This window comes from Hyla sarda, chromosome 2, assembly GCF_029499605.1.
Source record: "Hyla sarda isolate aHylSar1 chromosome 2, aHylSar1.hap1, whole genome shotgun sequence".
Taxonomy (NCBI): Eukaryota; Metazoa; Chordata; class Amphibia; order Anura; family Hylidae; genus Hyla; species Hyla sarda.
In genome coordinates this window covers 319,660,348-319,674,432 of record NC_079190.1, presented here as the reverse complement: position 1 = coordinate 319,674,432, position 14,085 = coordinate 319,660,348, and the positions used below count along the sequence as shown (strand labels likewise).

General features: G+C 43.4%; 1 protein-coding gene across 1 annotated transcript in view; it reads left to right on the top strand.

Moving 5' to 3' along the window:
* The first annotated feature begins 743 nt into the window (after nucleotides 1-743).
* Nucleotides 744-14,085, top strand: part of LOC130356371 (acidic mammalian chitinase-like) — a 66,649-nt gene continuing 53,307 nt past the window's right edge. The window contains exon 1 of the mRNA XM_056557805.1: nucleotides 744-797. Coding sequence (XP_056413780.1) covers nucleotides 773-797 — 25 coding nt within the window. The 5' untranslated portion in view covers nucleotides 744-772. The remainder of the gene's footprint in view (nucleotides 798-14,085) is intronic.

Sequence of the window (14,085 nt, the reverse complement as noted above, 5' to 3'; positions counted from 1 at the left end):
TGATGGAAGTCTGACCACTGTGACCCCTAAAAATTGCAAGATCAATGTGGCAGTGGTCCTAGGAAATTGCCAATTTCTCTCCTGTCTCAGTGCCACTGCATTCTAATTAGTGAGGATCTCAGGGATCAGACTATCATTACATGCCACTTGTGTTATCAGATAAGCCTTTTTTTTAAGAATGCTGCTCTACATTTTTGATACTTGCCAATAAAATAATCAATGTTTTTTTTCTTTTTTAGGCAATTACCCCACAGCCATTGATTCTTAATTGAATTATTAATAAACTTTCTAATACAAATTTTGATACTTACTCTAAGTTAAAATGTCACTAATAAGGTAAGCATGTATAGATCGACATCAGCAAGACAGATCTATGAGAAAAGCCAAAAAAACATAGCAGCCCATAAAATCACTAAAGCAAAGCTTTAATACAAATATCCCACAAAACTAGACAATGGTGGTAAGATTTTATAGTTTAATACCCTTAAACAGGTGCACTAAATGGAATAATCTGCAAACTTACAAGGGGGGTTTTAACACTGTAGAAAAAAACAATATAGTGTCAGGGTCCAGGTAAAATAGAAAACAAATCTATTCTTACCTATTACCTATTCTCCTTCAGGCTAGAGCAGGCCTTTCCCACTTAGTCAATCACTCACCGAGACAGTTAACTGTTGAAGCAAGTGGTTTTCTGAGTGGGTATGTCCTGCTCCGAGTGCTTGTCTCAGAAATAGTCTGAAGACCGTGCAGTGGAGGACCAGAAGAAGGAGGAATGGAACTGTGGCAGAACCAGCAGGGTAATATATTTATTTTTCTATTTTACCAGGGAATGCTATATTTTTTTTCTACAGAGCCAGTATACCCCTTTAAATTTTCATTTTAACTTAAATTATTCCTACCAATAAGAACAGTTACATTTCCGTTAAAATTAACTAATATTATGTTAAACATTGAAAACTTAAATATTAAACCTAAAACATCATTTTATGGGACGTCATTATCAACAGTTATAGAGGTACACAGTTTGAACATCTATGGGTTACAGAAATAAAACATCTAATCTATCACAATACAATATTGTTCAAAAAGTTTTAAATTACCTAACAGCACACTTCATAAGTCTGTCTTTAAATTGATAACTTGCTGTTACCAGTTAGAAGTGTTCTCCCAACACACTCGGGAGGAGATTTATCAAAACTTGTTTTAGAAAAACAGTTGCCCAGTTGCCCATAGCAACCAATCAGCACGCTTCTTTCATTTTTAACAAGGTCTCTGCAAAATGAAAGAAGCAATCTAATTGGTTGCTATGGGCAACTGGGCAACTTTTCCTTTGCACAGGTTTTGATAAATCTCCCTATCAAGTTACTTCTAGTTGGGAAGGAACATATCCTTAATACAAAGGAATCGGTAATGCCCAGTTATCAATACAATTATAGGAGGAACTGCACAACTTAGAGGTCTAAAGGTGGCCATTCTCTCACATACACATGAACATTCAGTATGGTTAACCATTCATGTGTTCTCAAACTAGAGTGGAGAGGTAAACGTGTGTCAGACAGCTCTGGTGATGATGTATCTCTCTGAGAACAAAATGGTCAACCGGTTGAAATCCACCATACTCAATTCTTGCGGAGAACCCCCCTACACTTTTGACAGTCGGCCAGCCCCATAGATTCAGCAGACATTTAACTAAAGTGTATGGGGACCTTTAGAAAAGCTGATCAAGAATTATCTCATAGGGGAATTCAACTATTTACAAAAACAGACATATCAGGAGAGCTGACAGGCCCTCTTGCAATGTTACAGTCCAGAAATTGTATGTACTTTTTAGGAATGTGCCATTTCTTTCTTGACTGTAAATGTTTCAATAAAATTATGAATTCTATTTTTAACGATTATTTTGTGAGAATGTGTTTTTTTTACCAGCACAATAAACACATTTAGTAACAAAGAAAAACTTGTCTGTCAATTGCCCATGTTAAAAATAAATACTGGGTTGGTTTAATTTCTGTGAATTTATGCCAATTTTCAAATGTGTCACAAAAAAAGGGCAGAGAATAGTGTGACTTGAACATGTTCTGCCAAGGCAATAGCAAATAATAGAATGTATATCCTGTCATTGTTTATTGCATATGCCACATTTCCTGTTAAAGAAAATGGCCTCAATACGTTGGTTAGAGATTCTGACCCACTACTTCTATGATGAGTGAAAATGAGTCAGTCAATCTCCTCTACCACGATGATAAAGTAATGCTCTTAAAACTGGCAATAGTTAAACCATGTTGTCACATTGGGTTTTACCAGCTAGAGATCAGATTTAAAGGGGTAGATAAAATAGGAGATAAGATGTTTGATCGCGAGGGTCCCGCCGCTGTGGACCCCCGCAATCTTGGCTGTGGCACCACAGACATCCGGTGCATGGAGCGAGCTTCGCTCCATGACGGATGACTGGTCATGTGGGGCGGAGGCTCGTGATGTCACAGTCATGGCCCGCTCATGACATCACAGCCACGCCCCCTCAAAGCAAGTCTATGGGAGGGGGCATGGCCACCGTCATGCCCCCTCCCATAGACTTGCATTGAGGGGCATGACTGTGATGTCAGGAGCTCTAAGGTTGCACCCGACGCTTTAAACAAAGGCTGGGTGCTGCAGGAAGATCGCGGGGGTCCCCAGCGGCAGGACGCCCGCGATAAGATGACTAGGGGCGGAGTACCCCTTTAATGTTTTCAAGCAGTTTGAGAGCTGGACTGAATGGTCAGGTTATTCCATAATCATTTCTTTATTATATAGCACCAAAATATATTCCCCCTACACTTTAAGTTAGCCTATCAGTAAGTCTATAAAGTATAGGCAGAAATCCATACAAGCATCAGTAGACTATAGGAAGAGCAGCAGGATCACAGTGAGGAAGGGGCTGCAAACAAAGCCCTGATCTAAAAAAAAACTTAACTGCTGATAATAATGATGATTAAACTCTTAATGACTGCTGATACAGGTACTTATTCTATTTACCCTAGATTTATAGCGGGACTAGAATAAGGCAGGGATTGCAGGAGCTCAGCTATCAGAATGACTGCCAGGGTCCCGCTTTAACTACCACTCCTGGTAGATTTACCACTTACATGCCCAGGGCAAATTATAACCGCTGCATGTAAGGAGTCCTCATCAGTCGTTTACCATTTGACCTCCCGGCACCATGATCTCCAGTGCTGATGGGTTTTCATGGCAGATGGAGGCTCTCTAAATGCCCCCAGGCCTGCCATTGGTGCCTGCAGCACAGTCGGGTTATTCTGCTGACAGAAAAAATACACTGCATTAGTGTACTAGCACAATGCCTTATACCAGCAAACTGCTTATGGTACTAGTAAGAAGTAAAAAAAAAGTTAATAAAATCACCTCTGGTCAGATCTGACTTTGACCTGCAAAAAAAAAATAATCGTCTATTGGCTGCACATCTTCCTGTGTAATAGGGGATGTAAGGCTGGGTTCACAGCATTCGGCATAGGTGAACTCATCCTAAATCTCGATGCAACTGATGACAACGTGCATCAGTTGTCATCAGTTGTATGGCATCTGGTGTCAATTGTTTCTAGCACCGGACAGGGTAACGCAGCAAGCTGTGTTCCCCTGTATGATGCTGTCCGGCGTGTCTAACCATCTGGCGTCAATATTGGGACGCTGGATAATTGTGAACTGTCCCATTCAAATGAACGGGATCAGTTCTAGCATTAGTTTCCCTCCAGTTTATGCTGGCGGGAAACTATGTCGGACAACTGATATATGTGAACCCAGCCTAAGGCTAAAGGCTGAGGCCAACAATTGGCTCCATGAACATTCGTGTGGCACTACCTGCCTGCTACTTATGCTTTTTTCTCTGTATACAAGCAATGATGTACAGGATCTGTGCTAGTTTACAGAGAGGCTCGGGCTTTGTAATAGGATCCTTAGTTTCTAAACACATACAGTACAGTATACATTAAGTGGGGAAAAAAATGAAAATGAGTAAATAAATATAACACTGCCAGACACTGTGCCCCTTGAATGTAATGCCTACACACAATGTACCATCTAAATATTAACCTAGCCGACACTGCACCCTCTGAATATATCACTGCCACACACTGCTACCTCTGAATATAACACTGCCAGACACTGTACTCTCCTTACAGAACACTTCCAGACACTGTGCCTTCTGAATATAACACTACCAGACACTGTCCACTCTAAATATTACATTTCCAGACACTTTACCCTTGAATATATCACTGCTACGCACTGTTCCCTCTGAAAATAACATTGCCAGATACTGTACCCTCTAAATAAAACCCTGACTCTCCGTGCCCTCTGAGAATATCTCTGACACATTCTGTACCTTCAGAAATAAAACTGCCAAAAATTGCACCCTCTGAATATAATAATTAGAGATGAGTGAACTTTTGAAAAATTTGATTTGGGCTGTTCTAACACACATATGGAGTGTGCTGGGGTAGTGAAATAATACTGTAATTCAGAATAATATGCAGATTACCGGCATCGCTTTTAGAATCACTGCCACAGAGCGGCACAATGACAGAACCTAGAGGTGGCATCAGTATGAGAAGACCATATAGTGGCTGAATGACACAGCATGGAGGTGTTGGCAGCATGAGGAGACCATATAGTGGCTGAATGACACAGCGTGGAGGTGTTGGCAGCATGAGGAGACCATATAGTGGCTGGATGAAACAGATTGGATGAGGCTGAAGCATGAGGAGACCACATAGTGGCTGAAAGACACAGCGTGGAGTTGTTGGCAGCATGAGGAGACCATATAGTGGCTGAATGACACAGCTTGGATGAGGCTGAAGCATGAGGAGACCATATAGTGGCTGAATGACACAGCGTGAAGGTGTTGGCAGCCTGAGAAGACCATATAGCGGCTGAATGACACAGCTTGGAGGTGTTGGCAGCATGAGGAGACCATATAGTGTCTGAATGACACAGCTTGGATGAGGCTGAAGCATGAAGAGACCATACAGTGGCTGAATGACACAGCGTAGAGGTGATGGCAGCATGAGGAGACCATACAGTGGCTGAATGATGCAGCGTAGAGGTGAGGGCAGCATGAGGAGACCATATAGTGGCTGAATGACACAGCTTGGATGAGGCTGAAGCATGAGGAGAACATATAGTGGCTGAATGACAAAGCGTGGATGTGTTGGCAGCATGAGGAGACCATATAGTGGCTGAAAGACACAGCTTGGATGAGGCTGAAGCATGAGGAGACCATATAGTGGCTCAATGACACAGCGTGGAGGTGTTGGCAGCATGAGGAGACCATATAGTGGCTGAATGGCACAGCGTGAAGGTGTTGGCAGCCTGAGAAGACCATATAGCGGCTGAATGACACAGCGTGGAGGTGTTGGCAGCATGAGGAGACCATATAGTGTCTGAATGACACAGCTTGGATGAGGCTGAAGCATGAAGAGACTTTACAGTGGCTGAATGACACAGCGTAGAGGTGATGGCAGCATGAGGAGACCATACAGTGGCTGAATGACGCAGCGTAGAGGTGATGGCAGCATGAGGAGACCATATAGTGGCTGAATGACACAGCTTGGATGAGGCTGAAGCATGAGGAGAACATATAGTGGCTGAATGACAAAGCGTGGATGTGTTGGCAGCATGAGGAGACCATATAGTGGCTGAAAGACACAGCTTGGATGAGGCTGAAGCATGAGGAGACCATATAGTGGCTGAATGACACAGCGTGGAGGTGTTGGCAGCATGAGGAGACCATATAGTGGCTGAATGACACAGCATGGAGGTTTTGGCAGCATGAGGAGACTATATAGTGGCTGAATTACACAGCTTGGATGAGGCTGAAGCATGAGGAGAACATATAGTGGCTGAATGACACAGCGTGGAGGTGTTGGCAGCATGAGGAGACCAAATAGTGTCTGAAAGACACAGCTTGGATGAGGCTGAAGCATGAGGAGCCCATATAGTGGCTGAATGGCACAGCGTGGAGGTTTTGGCAGCATGAGGAGACCAAATAGTGGCTGAATGACACAGGGGGGGGGGTATTGGTAGCATGAGGAGACCATATAGTGGCAGAATGACACAGCATGGAAGTGTTGGCAGCATGAGGAGACCATATAGTGGCTGAATGACACAGTGTGGAGGTGTTGGCAGCATGAGGAGACCATATAGTGGCTGAATGGCACAGCCAGGAGTTGGCAGCAGCATGAGTAGACACTAGGCCTTCACAATCCCTAAGATTATAAGATGAATTCTGGGATTTGGGGTAGCTAGTGCTACCATAACACAATTTTTATTCCCAGACCCAGTCCCAGCAACATCAGTAAACCATATATTGCCTGAATGACAAAGCCTGGAGTTGGCAAAAGCATGAGGAGACCATTGAAATATAAGAATTTTAAATAGAAATCTAAGATTTTGAAATTGAAATTGAGGATTTTGAAATGGAACTTTTAACTCCCAAGTTTTAGTGTCCCGGGCCCCAGCGTGTGGGTACAAAGGACCTAATCTAATAAGGAGTCACATGTCACATGGCAGCACAATGACACAGCCTGGAGGTGGCATCAGTAGGAGGAGACCATATAGTGTCTGAATGGCACAGCCTGGAGTTAGCTGAAGCATGAGGAGACCCTAGGGCTTCACAATCCCTAAGAAAAAAAGACGAAGTTTGAATTTTAAACCGAAGATTTTGGGTAGCTAGTGCTACCATAACAACATTTTTGTTCCCAGACCCAGTCCCAGCAGCATCAATAAACCATATATTGCCTGAATGGCACAGCCTGGAGTTGGCTGAAGCATGAGGAGACCATATAGTGTCTCCATGGGACATCCAGGAGTGTGCAGCAGCATGAGTAGACACTAGGCCTTCACAATCCCTAAAATTCTAAGATGAATTCTGAAATTTTAACTGAAGATTTTGGGTAGCTAGTGCTACTATAACAACATTTTTATTCCCAGACCCAGTCCCAGCAGTATCAGTAAACCATACATTGCCTGAATGGCACAGCCTGTAATTGGCTGAAGCATGAGGAGACCATATAGTGTCTGAATGGCACAGCCTGGAGTTGGTGGCAGATGAGGAGACAATAGTGCCTCACAATCTCTAATAATAAAAGATGAATATTGAAATTTCAAATGAAGATGTATGGTACCTAGTGCTACCATAAACATATATAGATAATGTCCTAGGCTCAGCAGCATCACTAAACCGTGTACTTGCTAAATGAAACACACAGGAGCAGGCAGCAGCATGAGTACACAAGAGGGATTCACAACCCCTAACATTAAAAGGTGAATGCTGAAATCTCTATTGAAGATGCATGTTAGCTAGTACTACCATCCAAAAATTTAAAGGGGTACTCCGGTGGAAAACTTTTTTTCTTTTTTAATCAACTGGTGCCAGAAAGTTAAACAGATTACTTCTATCAAAAAAAATTTTCTTTTTGGAACACAGAGCTCTCTGCTGACATCATGACCACAGTGCTCTCTGCTGACACCTCCCATAGAAAACATATGCTGCTCTGGACAGTTCCTAAAATGGACAGAGATGTCAGCAGAGAGCACTGTGGTCATGATGTTAGCAGAGAGCTGTGTTCCAAAAAGAAAATAATTTCCTCTGTAGTGTTCAGCAGCTAATAAGTACTAGAAGGATTAAGATTTTTTAATAGAAGTAATTTACAAATCTGTTTAACTTTCTGGCACCAGTTGATTTAAAAACAAAGTTTTTCACCGGAGTACCCCTTTAAGGCCCAAGCCCAGCAGCATCAGTAAGCCAAGTAGTTCCTGAAACACACAGTCAGGAGCAGGCATCAGCAGTACACCGGAGAGTTTCATAACCCCTTACATTGAAAGATCAATGTTGAAATTTCTATTGAGCATGTATTTAGCTAGTGCTAAACATCCAAAAATGTAAGGCCCAAGCCCAGAAGCATCAGTAAGCCAAGTAGTTCCTGAAAGACACAGAACCAGTCAGGAACATGCATCAGCAGTACACCAGAGGGTTTCATAACCCCTTACATTGAAAGATCAATGCTGAAATTTCTATTAACCCCTTAAGGACCACGGACGGACGCGTACTGTAGTGCTAATTACAGCTAATTAAGCCCCAAAAATGAATCACTATGTTTAATTTGCTTCATAGCATAAGAGCATGATGTCAGCCATTTTGTGTATGTTCTGACATAGACCAAAATGAATTCTAAAGTCCTTTTCTGTATAAATGCCAGTCTGGGAGTACAATGCTGTTTGTATATTCAGCTTATTTATAGTGTTTAGACAAGAGACTGATAAGGGGTCTGGTTACATTCTCTAAAACATTCACACATCTGTGAAATAGACCTACATCAAACTCTTATCTCTTCAATAAATTCAAATGTCTAATTGGAGACTCCATGTCTATGAGAAACCAGGGTTTGATTACTTATAGCTGTCAAAAGTAAGACCTGAATTGTTAATTATGGCTCCACCTTTCAAGTGTGGAATATTGGTTTAAGACCAATTATTCACAGTTAACCCTTAATGGTAATGATGCCAATTGCTTATGCAATAGCACCCACTAGTGTATGGGGAGTTGACATTACACTGACAGGAAATGCATTCTGGGTAGTATAGTGATGTCTTAATCATTACCATATGTACACGCCCAACCTACATTCATTAACTAATTAAAAAGTCTGGTAAACAGATGTTAGAAAACTAAGGGCTGATACTGAATACAGAGCTGATACTGAAGTCTGAACTGAACTGCTGTAACTGAGAACACAAAAACAAAAGAAAGAGGTCCATAAGATGGATGCCATGGAAGCCATGTGAGATCCCAGATGCCGGACTGATTACATGCTACCGTCCCAATGGCTGTCCCTGATGATGAGATGGACCGTTCAGTGTTCCTCAGAGCAGAAGTAAGGTTCTTACAAAGTTTTGGTAAGAGACAAAAAATATTGTATTCCATTTAATTAAGACTAATTGGGATAAGGTGGATGGAATTATACCAGTATGCAAATGAATATTTGCCATAGAAAGGAATAGGGGGTGCAGTGCGCTTGAGGCTATGGGGTACTTTGAGGGATGGCAATGCCAATCACCTTAACTACACCGTGGGGGAGATTTATCAAAACTTGTGCAGAGGAAAAGTTGTCCAGTTGCCCATAGCAACCAGTCAAATTGCTTCTCTAATTTTTCAGAGGCCTTTTCAAAAATGAAAGAAATGATCTGATTGGTTGCTATGGGCAACTCAGCAACTTTTCTTCTGAACAGGTTTTGATGAATCCCCCCCCCCCCCCAAGTGCCTTAAAACACTGAACTCCTCCTTTTTGTGCCAACTTGGGATCTCTGTCTGTGATACCCAGTCCAACTTGGCTCCAGTCTCCACTCACCTTTAAAGGGGTACTCCGGTGGAAAACTTTTTTTTAATCAACTGGTGCCAGAAAGTTAATAGATTTGTAAATTACTTCTATTAAAAATTCTTAATCCTTCCAGTACCTATTAGCTGCTGTATACTACAGAGGAAATTTTCTTCTATTTGGGATTTCTTTTCTGTCACGACCACAGTGCTCTCTGCTGACACCTTTTTCCATTTTGGGAAATGTCCAGAGCAGCATATGTTTGCTATGGGGATTTACTTCTGCTCTGGACAGTTCCTAAAATGGACAGAGGTGTCAGTAGAGAGCACTGTGGTCGTGAAAGAAAAGAAATCCCTTAAATAGAAAATAAATTGTTCTGTAGTATACAGCTGCTAATATGTACTGAAAAGGATTATAAAATTTTAATAGAAATAATTTAAATATCTGTTTAACTTTCTGGTACCAGTTGATAAAAAAAAAAAAAAAAAAAAAGTTTTTCACAGGAGTACCTGCCTTTCACCGCTCACTACAAGATGGCACAGTCAGATATATAACTCATCTCTGACATCATATAGTGAGCAGTGAAAGGCAGGTAGAAAATAGCAACTAGTCCATTCATAAGCCACACACTAACTTTTTTGCCTCCTGCTTGGCTGAGGCCTCTTAGATTTACTACAGAAATAGCACAGCAGCAGAGTATTTCTCAACTGTAGTGAGGCAGACTGTCTGAAATACTCTGTGCTGCTGGGAAGCCTAAGTCAGACTGTTCCATCATGTTGGGGGTGGTGAAAGGCAGGTAGAAGATACATACAATTATACAATTCATAAGCCACCCACCTGGCCAGGCTACCCTGTTTATGTGTCCATGCAGATGCCGACTGACAAAGCTGGCAGAGAGATCAGGGCACTTCTTTGGCAGGGCTCTGTACACAGAGGACAAGCGGGGCTATGTACACCGAGGACAGGCAGGGATCTGTACACTGAGGACAAGCGTGGCTCTGTACACCGACGACAAGCGGGGCTCTGTGCACCGACGACAATCGGGGCTCTGTGCACCGAGGACAGGCGGGGCCCTATACACCGAGGACAGGCGGGGCCCTGTACACCGAGGACAGGCGGGGCTCTGTACACCTAAGACAGGCAGGGATCTGTACACTGAGGACAGGCGGGGCCCTGTATACCGAGGACAGGCGGGGCCCTGTACACTGAGGATAAGCGGGGCTCTGTACACCGACGACAATCGGGGGACCTGTACACCTAGGACAGGCGGGGCTCTGTACACCGAAGACAGGCAGGGATCTGTACACTGAGGACAGGCGGGGTCCTGTACATCGAGGACAGGCGGGGCCCTGTACACTGAGGACAAGCGGGGCTCTGTACACCGACGACAATCGGGGGCCCTGTACACCTAGGACAGGCGGGGCTCTGTACACCGAAGACAGGCAGGGATCTGTACACTGAGGACAGGCGGGGCCCTGTACATCGAGGACAGGCGGGGCCCTGTACACTGAGGACAAGCGGGGCTCTGTACACCGACGACAAGTGGGGCCCTGTACACCGAGGACAGGCGGGGCTCTGTACACCGAGGACAGGCGGGGCTCTGTACACAGTGTACAGAGTTCCGCTTATCTTCAGTGTACAGAGCGTCGCTTGTCCTCAGAGGACAAGCAGGCCCTGTACACTAAGGACAAGTGGGGTCCTGTACACTGAGGACAGGCAGGGCTCTGTACACAGTGTACAGAGCTGCTGCCTGTCCTCAGTGTACAGAGCCCTGCTTTTCCTCGGAGGACAAGCAGGCCCTGTACACTGAGGACACACAGGGCCCTGTACACTGAGGACAAGTGGGGTCCTGTACACTGAGGACACACGGGGCCCTGTACACTGAAGACAAGCGGGGCCCTGTACACTGAAGACAAGCGGGGCCCTGTACACTGAGGGCAAGCGGGGCCCTGTACACTGAGGACAAGCGGGGACCTGTACACTGAGGACAAGCAGGGCTCTGTACACTGAGGACAAGCAGGGCTCTGTACATAGTTACATAGTTAGTACTGTCGAAAAAAGACATATGTCCATCAAGTTCAATCAGGGAATTGAAGGGTAGGGGTGTGGCGCGATATTGGAGAAAGGATGGAATTTTATATTTCTTCATAAGCATTAATGTTATTTTGTTCCAGGAATGTATCGAATCCTCTTTTAAAGCTGTTAATTTTTCCTGCTGTGACCAGTTCCTGAGGTAGACTGTTCCATAAATTCACAGTTCTCATGGTAAAGAAGGTGTGTCGCCCCTTGAGACTAAACTTTTTCTTCTCCAGATGGAGGGAGTGCCCCCTCGTCCTTTGGGGGGGGGGTTAACCTGGAACAGTTTTTCTCCATATTTTTTGTATGGGCCATTAATATACTTATATACGTTTATCATATCCCCCCTTAAAGAGTACCTGTCATCATCTAAACTTTCCCTGATCCCCCTTCCCATCTGTCCTTTTCTCTAACTATACCTATCCCTGTGTTTATTGAGGTTTAAAACGCTGTGGAAATACCTTTTTTCATCCCTCTTCATTAGCTCAGGAACACTGTCTTTCTGAGGGGTGAAAGGAGGCGGGTCCCAGCAGTCATGATGTCACATGAAGCCTGGTCGGGACTCTGCTTCTGCCAGTCTTCCTGTATGCTGCTTTCCCTCTGCAGCAGTGTTTCCCAACCAGGGCACCTCCAGCTGTTGCAAAACTACAACTCCCAGCATGCCCAGGCAGCCAACAGCTGTCCGGGCATGCTGGGAGTTGTAGTTTTGCAACAGCTGGAGGCACCCTGGTTGGGAAACACTGCTCTGCAGTGTGCATACAGACTAAGTACAGGGAAGGGACGGCATCCTCTGTCTCTCTGCACTAAAAAGTCAATGCTGAGAACCAGGGGCTGAGGGAGCAATTACAGAGGCAGTGATTAAGATGAATGTCAGGGGGGGGGGCACAGAGCAGGGAGTGCAGTGAGATGATACAATGTATAAGATAACGTGTGGTGAGGGGCAGGGAGAACACAGAGCAGGGGGGAGGGGGAGGTGACTGGCTGTTATATGAGAGGCATGTGCAGGCTTGTAGCTCACAGAACTGAACTTCCGGTGGAAGGACCAGAGCCCTTCAGCATTAGTCCTAAAAGCTGTACACTTACTATGAAAAGCATAGGATGCTGCTTGCAGACCAGGCATAGAAGAGTGACCCCCTAGTGGCCAAAAGTATAAAATGAAAAAACTGGTATAAATATTAATATTTTTTAATGAAGATATATTACAATATCTCTTCATTAATGATTATGAACAACATATTAAAAGTTTTTGTTGATGACAGGTGCTCTTTAACCCCTTCATGACCCAGCCCATTTTCACCTTCATGACCTGGGCATTTTTTGAAAATCTGACCACTGTCACTTTAAACATTAATAACTTTGGAATGCTTTCACTTATCATTCTGATTCCGAGATTGTTTTTTCGTGACATATTCTACTTTATGTTATCGGTAAAATTTCACTGATATTTGTATCCTTTCTTGGTAAAAAATCTAAAAATTTCATGAAAATTTTGAAAATTTTGCATTTTTCTAACTTTGAAAGTCTCTGCTTGAAAGGAAAATGGATATTCCAAATAAATTACATATTGATTCACATATACAATATGTCTACTTTGTGTTTGCATTAAAAAATTTACAAGTTTTTACTTTTGGAAGACATCAGAGGGCTTCAAAGTTCCGCAGCAATTTTCCAATTTTTCTCAAGATTTTCAAAATCGTAATTTTTCAGGGCCCAGTTCAGGTTGGAAGTGGATTTTAAGGATCTTCATATTAGAAATACCCCATAAATGACCCCATTATAAAAACTGCACCCCCAAAAGTATTCAAAATGACATTCAGTAAGTGTTTTAACCCTTTAGGTGTTTCACAGGAATAGCAGCAAAGTGAAGGAGAAAATTCTAAATCTTCATTTTTTACACTCGCATTTTCTTGTAGACCCAATTTTTGAATTTTTACAAGGGGTAAAAGGAGAGAAATCACCCTAAAATTGGTAACCCAATTTCTCTTGAGTAAGGAAATACCTCATATGCGTATGTAAAGTGTTCGGCGGGCGCAGTAGAGGGCTCAGAAGGGAAGGAGCGACAATGGGATTTTGGAGAGTGAGTTTTTCTGAAAGGGTTTTTGGGGGGCATGTCCCATTTAGGAAGCCCCTATGGTGCCAGAACAGTGGACCCCCCCCCCCACATGTGACCCCATTTTGGAAACTATACCCCTCATGGAATTTAATAAGGGGTGCAGTGAGCATTTACACCCCACTGGCGTTTGACAGATATTTGAAACAGTGGACTGTGCAAATCAAAAATTTTATTTTTCATTTTCACAGACCACTGTTCCAAAAATCTGTCATACACCAGTGGGGTGTAAATGCTCACTGCACCCCTTATTACATTCCGTGAGGGGTGTAGTTTCCAAAATGGGGTCACATGTGGATATTTATAGTTTTGCTTTTGTCAGAACTGCTGTAACAATCAGCCACCCCTGTGCAAATCGCCTCAAATGTACATGGTGCACTCTCCCTTCTGGGCCTTGTTGTGCGCCCCCAGAGCACTTTGCGCCCACATATGGGGTATCTCCGTACTCGGGAGAAATTGTGTTACAAATTTAGAGGGTCTTTTTTCCCTTTTACCTCTTGTGAAAATGAAAAGTATAGGGCAACACCAGCATGTCAG